The sequence below is a fragment of the Halyomorpha halys genome, unplaced genomic scaffold (genome assembly GCF_000696795.3).
Source record: "Halyomorpha halys isolate HHAL.00 unplaced genomic scaffold, Hhal_1.1 Scaffold871.1, whole genome shotgun sequence".
Classification (NCBI taxonomy): Eukaryota; Metazoa; Arthropoda; class Insecta; order Hemiptera; family Pentatomidae; genus Halyomorpha; species Halyomorpha halys.
In genome coordinates, this window is record NW_027114389.1 from 296,087 (window position 1) to 303,387 (window position 7,301).

The following is a 7,301-nucleotide window of genomic DNA, read 5'->3' on the forward strand; positions in this document are numbered from 1 at the left end:
ATATATAACAAAATATAATATAAATGTAATAATCGATTGTAAATTATGAATAATCAATTGTAAATATGATGTCATTGTTTATGTTTTTCTGATCTATATGTGTTCCTGATGGCACGTCGGATATCTTGATTTAGACAAAAAAATAACTTGTTTTTTTCCTTTGAGATTTCTTTATCGCGTTACTTTGTAACCTATTTCGCTTTCGCAAACAGCGTCATTGGACGTCAATTCAAGGCGGAGGTTGCCAGTTGCCCTTGGTCTGAGTTATTCGTTGTCGGGGTTCGTCGGGAGCTGATGTCTCGGGAGGGGAACTTGGAGGCGTTCTGGTGCCCCACCGATATAAGATGACGTACGAGCGTTTTCACAACTGCAGTGAATACAATCGTGTTTTTTTCGTCTATTTTTTAAGATACTCGTGAAGACAAGTTTTATCAATTATTTATTGGAATTCCTTTTGCTTTTCTCCCTCCTTCAAGTGAGTGTTGTGATAAAAATCTGACCTATATAAACAACGATAAATCATTTAGGACATCTTATCAATGAGATGACTTCAACAAGTGATATGTGTGTCTCTAGTCTTTTTTAATCAGTTTAGTTTTGAATTTGTTCTAGAACATAGTGAGGTGCATATTATTTTATAAAACAAGAAAAATGATAGTAAAAGAAGAGTTTTATTCCATTTACCTAGTGTGATTGTTATGAAAATAAATCTTGTTTCATTATACATTGCATTAATAGTAAAAATGGTTTCACCAGCTCGAATCTTGGCAATATTTCCATTCAGTGCTCGCAGCCACTTCAACATGTATGAAGCACTACTAGACGAGCTGCATGCCAGAGGGCACCATCTTACAGTCATAAGTCATTTTCCTAAAAAAAATGCAACAGCAAGATATAGAGACATCAGCCTCGTAGGAGAAGTGAAGAGCTTGAATGCCAATATGTCCTTGTCTGATATGAACAACTTTGGGCTTTATGACAATCTTAAACTCCTAAACGAGCAGATAGATGATTACGTTCCTATATTTGAAGTACCTGAAGTGAATGACTTGATAAATTCTAATGAGTCTTTCGACCTCATATTAACTGAGATATTTAACAGTGATGTGTTCTTAGGTTTCGTTCATAAGTTCCGTTGTCCCTACATCAGTATAAGCCCTTGCCCTTTGATGCCATGGGCCTACCACAGAATCGGCCTGCCTATAAGGCCCTCTGTAAAACCTATTGTATTTTCCGATAGATCATATCCTATGAGTTTGCTAGATATATCTCGAAACACACTTGATTGGATATTTGCACTATGCTACTATAAGTATGTAATGAATCCGAAGTCAGAAAAAATAGCTAGGAAATATTTCGGAGATATACCTCCCCTGGAAGAACTTGCTTCAAGAGTTAGTCTGATCTTAACAAATACTCATTCTAGTCTTCATCCATCTATGACACTTTCGAATAGACTTATCGAAGTAGGAGGAATACACATCAAGCCGGCAAAACCACTTGAAAGCGTAAGTCAAACTGTGTCCTATTGAATGATTTTTTTTTTTATTTGTATTTATTTTTTATGTTTCATTAGAGCTTGGAACAATTTTTGAACGATTCTGAGAAAGGAGTGATAGTTTTCAGCATGGGGAGCATGTTCCGGGCAGAGACCTTACCAAAAGAAATTTTTGACATGTTTCTGAGAACGTTTTCTAACTTGAAACAAAATGTACTGTGGAAATGGGAATCGGGTACTACGCCTAATATTACAAATATCAGATTTATGAAATGGTTACCTCAGAGAGATGTTTTAGGTAAGGCAGGCTATTGTTTTGAAATAATTAGATAAAATAATTAATTAAATTTAATGCTTGTTGATTAAATAAATTAATTAGTATTCAAGTTAAGTCTGACAATTATTTTCAATTAACTATATAAGATACAGAAAAACATGTGATTGGTTAAAAATTTAAATCTATTTCTTTTCTTTTTTTTTAAACAAAATAATTTATATCCAAGTTAAGCCTCAAAACACTCTAAACGTTTCGCAAGCTATTCTGCATGAATCATTAATTTCAGTCAAATCACCCAATTTTATTACTAACCCATTCATTTTTTTAACTTTTAAAACTTTCTTAAAAGAAAAGAAAGTGATAATAGTGAAGGAAAAAAAGGGGTGATTCTGGGCAGAATACCCAGCAAAAAGTTTTTAAATAATTGGATATGAGATGTAAATATGTAATTAAGATTGTCCATGAGGATGATTGAATTGGCGAGAACATTGTGCTTTTAAATAAATAATAAAGAATGTTTTGAGATTCAACTTGGAGACTAATTAATTTATTTAAACAATAAAAACCAGTATAAAGAAGTTGAGAAGATTATATATTAATTCTTGTTTTTAATTCTTTTAAATGTATCATTTTTGTCAGTACTTTTCAACAATAGATTTAAATTATAGAACTCAACAATTGAATTTAAAAAATAGTAATAAACTGGGATGTATAAAATAATTTAAGAAAACCTGTCTAGAAAAAAAAAATTAAAATTATTTTTTTTTTAACATGGTCTCAGTTCCGTGCTATCTAAAAACAAGCTGATTTATGTCCTAGCTTGATAATGGATAAGGGCTCGCATACAACATTTTTAAACATTTAAATCAAACAAATATTTGTTATTTGATAGAATATCAAAAAGAAAAATTTCATTTGTAAACACAAATAACATGTTTCAATCTAAAAACTTCCAAATCTTCCAAGTCTTTATTATAATAATTTTGATAATTAACTAAAAGAGATAAATAAAAAACTAATTAACTGGTAATTATACTCCTTTTCTTAATGTATCAATATTAAACAATTTTCCGAGATAGAGCCAGATATTAACTTATTGATAAAATTTATTTTAAACAAAAAACATAATATATGAAGGAGATGGTCGTGGGTGCGGCCAAAGTGAACACAAAATAATTAACAACTATTTATTTTCCAAGGTTTCGCTCCACTTTGTAGAGCTTCATCAGGACTAAAAAGATACAAAAACAACTAAAAAGATTTTGACATTTTACGATAATAAGATAAAAAAAAAAGTGCACTAAGGTAGGGTTAAAAATATGTAAATGAAAGTGAAAAAAAAAGGTTATAGTATAAAATAAACAACGATAGTTTATATCTAAAAAAAAAATTATGTAAACTATTAGGTTTAAAATTTACAGATGTAAAAATAGAAACGTTGATATAAAAATTTTTATCCCTACCTTAGTTTACTTTTTTGTATCTAATTATCCTACAATGTGAAAATATTTTTATGGACCTGACAAAGATCTACAAAGTGGTGCGAAACATCGTCAAATAAATAGTTGTTAACTTTTTTGTTCTCTTTGACCGCATCCCCAACCATCTCCTTCATACTTTGAAAAATACGGTTAATCATTCATATATTCATAAAATAACATAATAGAACTACGGTAAATTTGTTTATTAGATTTAAGACCGTTATCAATTCTGACAAGGATAGCAAGGACAACTTACCAAACATGTCACCTACATATTATAACTAGAATAAAAAAGTGAAAGTTTAAGTACATAAACTCCACGTTTTTTTTTTAATAGGTAAAATACAGCCTAGCTCATCTTAACGGCGATGAAAACAATTATTTTCAATTAACTATATAAGTTACAGAAAAATATGTAATTGGTTAAAAATTTAAATCTCACTTTTTTTTATATTATTTAAATAAAATAATGTGTATCCAAGTTAAGTCTCAAACAATCTTTATTATTTCTTTAAATGTCCAATATTTTTGCCTATTTGGCCATCCTCAAGGGCAATCTTAAATTCTCTCCAGGTCATTAATTAATCTATTTTGTCACTTTTCCATTAAATTTAAAAACTTTTAATTACTGATGAACCTAACACTATTATTACACAATAATTTTAACTAATATTGCAATAAAAATATGTGTTAATCAACTTTTTTTATTTTAATGAAAAAATATATAATCAAAATTATCTACTAGGTGTTATGGGTAGATACAATGTTGCTGATTCTGTTTTTTTTAAGTTGAGATAATATTCACAAAGTACAGATCCCTATGCTTGAGATTAAACATATGCTAATAAGTCTACAGTGACCTGTGTCGATCTCGGTAATTTTTCTTGAAGAACTCCTGTCTGGCTGAAGCAATGTTTCACTTCGGCCCCTACAGGGTTCGTCCAGAAACAGCTTAGAGTGTAGCTGTCTTTTATAAATTTTTATTAATAATTTTTTTCAGACCAAAATAATTTTTAAGCCACTTATTTTCTTCAACTGTTGAATGACTTAATTAAAACTAATGTATATTTAGCAGTCAGAATCTAAAAGCACAAAGTCTTTAGACACATGGCACTGAATCATTTCATTTTTTTTAAAAATAAGAAGTGTTCCAGAACTCACAATCATGAATATTACGATTCTAGGCATTAATAAGAAACATTATCTCTGAATATTATTTTAACTTAGAAGAATATAATCAGCAACTTACCAACCCACAACACATAGTAGATAATTTTAACAACGTATTTTTTTAAATAAAATAAAAGAATTTGATAATAAACACATATTTACAATATTTAATAAAATATAATGCATAGAATGAATAAATATTTAGATTATATTGTTTAAAAATTGCACTGTCTGTTTTAGCTCATAGAAATGTGAAACTGTTCATTTACCATGGAGGTTTGTTGGGTACATCAGAAGCCATTTACTGTGGTGTACCGATCCTTGGACTACCACAGTTCGGGGATATGGGACACAATATAGCGTCCATCGGGGAAGCAGGGATGGCTATGTCTCTAAAGGATTTGACTGAAACTTCTCTTACTGAAGCGATAACGACAATGATTGAAGATCCCAAGTAAGACAGAATTTTATATTTCTCAATACTGAAATATTATATAATTCTTAAAATGATAAAATTATCTTATTTCAAACCATACTTCATAATTTTTTAAGTGAAACTTCTTCAATAAATTGTTTTTATTAAGATGTTGATGTGAAAGAAACTTTCATTTTGATTATTATCACTGTTCTATGTTAGTGCTAGGTTTCCATATAACATCAACACATTTGAGTGCCATGAGGCTTCTCAATGAAAACTTTAAACTTATGAGTTGGACATAAAAAGTTAATTATATAATTGTGAAAGAAAAAAATACATATTTATAACAAAAATACAATTTATTGATATAATCACATTTATATATTATGTACAACACAAATTGACAATGATTTTTCTGAATTCAGATCATTTTTTTTTTTTTTTTATAATGTTCTTTTAATTTTATTTACTGATTCATTGATTAAAAAAAAAAAAAACATTTAATCAAAGTTTGTACCATTTAATAAATACAGAATTTTATTTTTGTAATATTTACAAAATTTGAAATTAGGTCAATATAAGAGAGAATTCCTTTAAAATGAACTGATACAAATATAAATAACAAAACTCACTCATATCATTCACACAGTCTTCTTCAGCTGTTTTCCTGGAATGGTTTCTCATAGTCTCAGTAAGTTTTCAGTCCTTCGTTAACTTACCTTAAAAACAAAGAATAAAATTGATTTTAAGAGGTATAATAAAATTATAAATATATAGATTGATTATAAGTTAATTTAAAGGAGATGGTCTCGGCAGCGATCAATAAAGGAGGAAAATTAGTAATAACTATTTATTTATTTTCTACCAATGTTTCGACCAATACTGAAGGTCATTATCAGAGCTATCAGGTCGGAGTGTAAACAGAGACCCCTCAAATGACCAATCAAATGATTTGTAATAAGCGTCAATACCAATGATCAGTCATTGGTTATAAATACCAAGACCAATGATCGGTCGGTCATTAGTAATAAACATTGAGACCAATGATCAGTTATTGGTAATAAACATCAACACTAATGATCGGTTATTGATAATAAACATCAAGACCAATGATTGGTCAATTAAGGAGTCTCTGTTTACTTAATAGCACTATCGAAGACCTACAATATAGGTCAAAAAGACAGCAGAAAATAAATAATTTTTTTTTTTACACGTTTATTGATTCCTGTCCAGACCATCTCCTTCAGAGAGAACGTTTTCTACCTTTTCCTTTTTTTCAAACAATAATCATAAATAAACTTAATACAATATATTTAAACTTTTTTTTTCCTTTTTAACAATTATATTTTATTTTTTCTTATATATATTTGTTTTCCTCCTTCTCCTCGCACTGTCATGTTAAAATTTACCTATTCATTCAATATACCAATATACTATTCTCCTTATTTCATTCTCTCATACCTCCCTTCTCTAGTGATATTTGTGTTCTTTACTGATCGCTCCACCAACCGTCTTCTCACATATATTTCTATGGTCAACTATAAACTCATCATTAATAATAATTTTCAACTATTTATTGATTGCCGACATTTCAACCTATAATGTAGGTCTTGATCACAGCTGTTGTGATAGAAAAAGATGTAAAACAAAGGACTTTTGCCAAGGATTTCTCCAATTTTTCCCAGATATTACTATGCCACCTGCATATACATTTTTTACATAAGATTGTATTAGAAACATAAAAAGAAATATCAAACGAGTTTATTATTATTAAATAGCCAGAACAAATGCTTTAATGTTTCAGGTATAAGGAGAGAGCATTGGAGCTTTCAGAACTTTATCGTGACCGTCCTGAAGATCCTCTTACAAGAGCAGCTTATTGGGTAGAGTACGTGATAAGGCACAAAGGTACAAAACACTTCGTTCAGTCGCTACCACTCCTGGAAGAACTGGTAATAATACCAACGATCATCATTGTTATCCTCATTCTGATTTTTTGTTGAAATTATTATTCACATCTCGTTTCGCGAGCATGTTATCAGAAAAAGAGAGAACAAAAATAATGTAATTACAGTTTTAGAAATGTTTAAACTATGTTGTTAGATTAAAGAATATTTATCCTATACTTAATTATATTCTTCTTTAAAGAAATACCATGTTTTGTACTTTTGTTTTAGTACACAATAAGGCCATTGTAGTCTCAAAAAGATTAATTTATCGATCTTGCCATAGCACCCCCACTCATTTTCCGTTGGTTTTTAATACCAGTGAGGCAGTTGAGAGAGACGCACCAGGATCTTCCGGAGTCCTGCCCTTTTCTCCTTAGTTGGGGGAAAACCTCGATTTTCAGAGTTCTCCAGGTTGAATATAAATATTATAAATAGGAATGATTGTGTTTAAGATATTATTTTACTTCAAGATTAATTTTTTTATTATTGTATTTATTTATTTATTATT

General features: G+C 29.4%; 2 protein-coding genes across 5 annotated transcripts in view; one reads left to right on the forward strand and one right to left on the reverse strand.

Moving 5' to 3' along the window:
- Positions 1–145: 145 nt before the first annotated feature.
- Positions 146–7,301, forward strand: part of LOC106686765 (UDP-glycosyltransferase UGT5) — an 18,255-nt gene continuing 11,099 nt past the window's right edge. For 2 of the 4 annotated variants that reach the window (XM_067051581.1, XM_014430263.3), the window contains exons 1-4: positions 146–1,508; positions 1,577–1,796; positions 4,667–4,880; positions 6,649–6,796. In XM_067051581.1, coding sequence (XP_066907682.1) covers positions 699–1,508; positions 1,577–1,796; positions 4,667–4,880; positions 6,649–6,796 — 1,392 coding nt within the window. In that variant the 5' untranslated portion in view covers positions 146–698. Of the gene's footprint in view, positions 1,509–1,576; positions 1,797–4,666; positions 4,881–6,648; positions 7,271–7,301 lie in introns of those variants that run through there. The other 2 variants (XM_014430261.3, XM_014430262.3) reach the window with 2 other exon arrangements.
- Positions 5,185–7,301, reverse strand: part of boca (LDLR chaperone boca) — a 14,264-nt gene continuing 12,147 nt past the window's right edge. The window contains exon 6 of the mRNA XM_014430266.3: positions 5,185–5,563. The gene's annotated coding sequence lies outside the window, so the exon portion shown is untranslated. The remainder of the gene's footprint in view (positions 5,564–7,301) is intronic.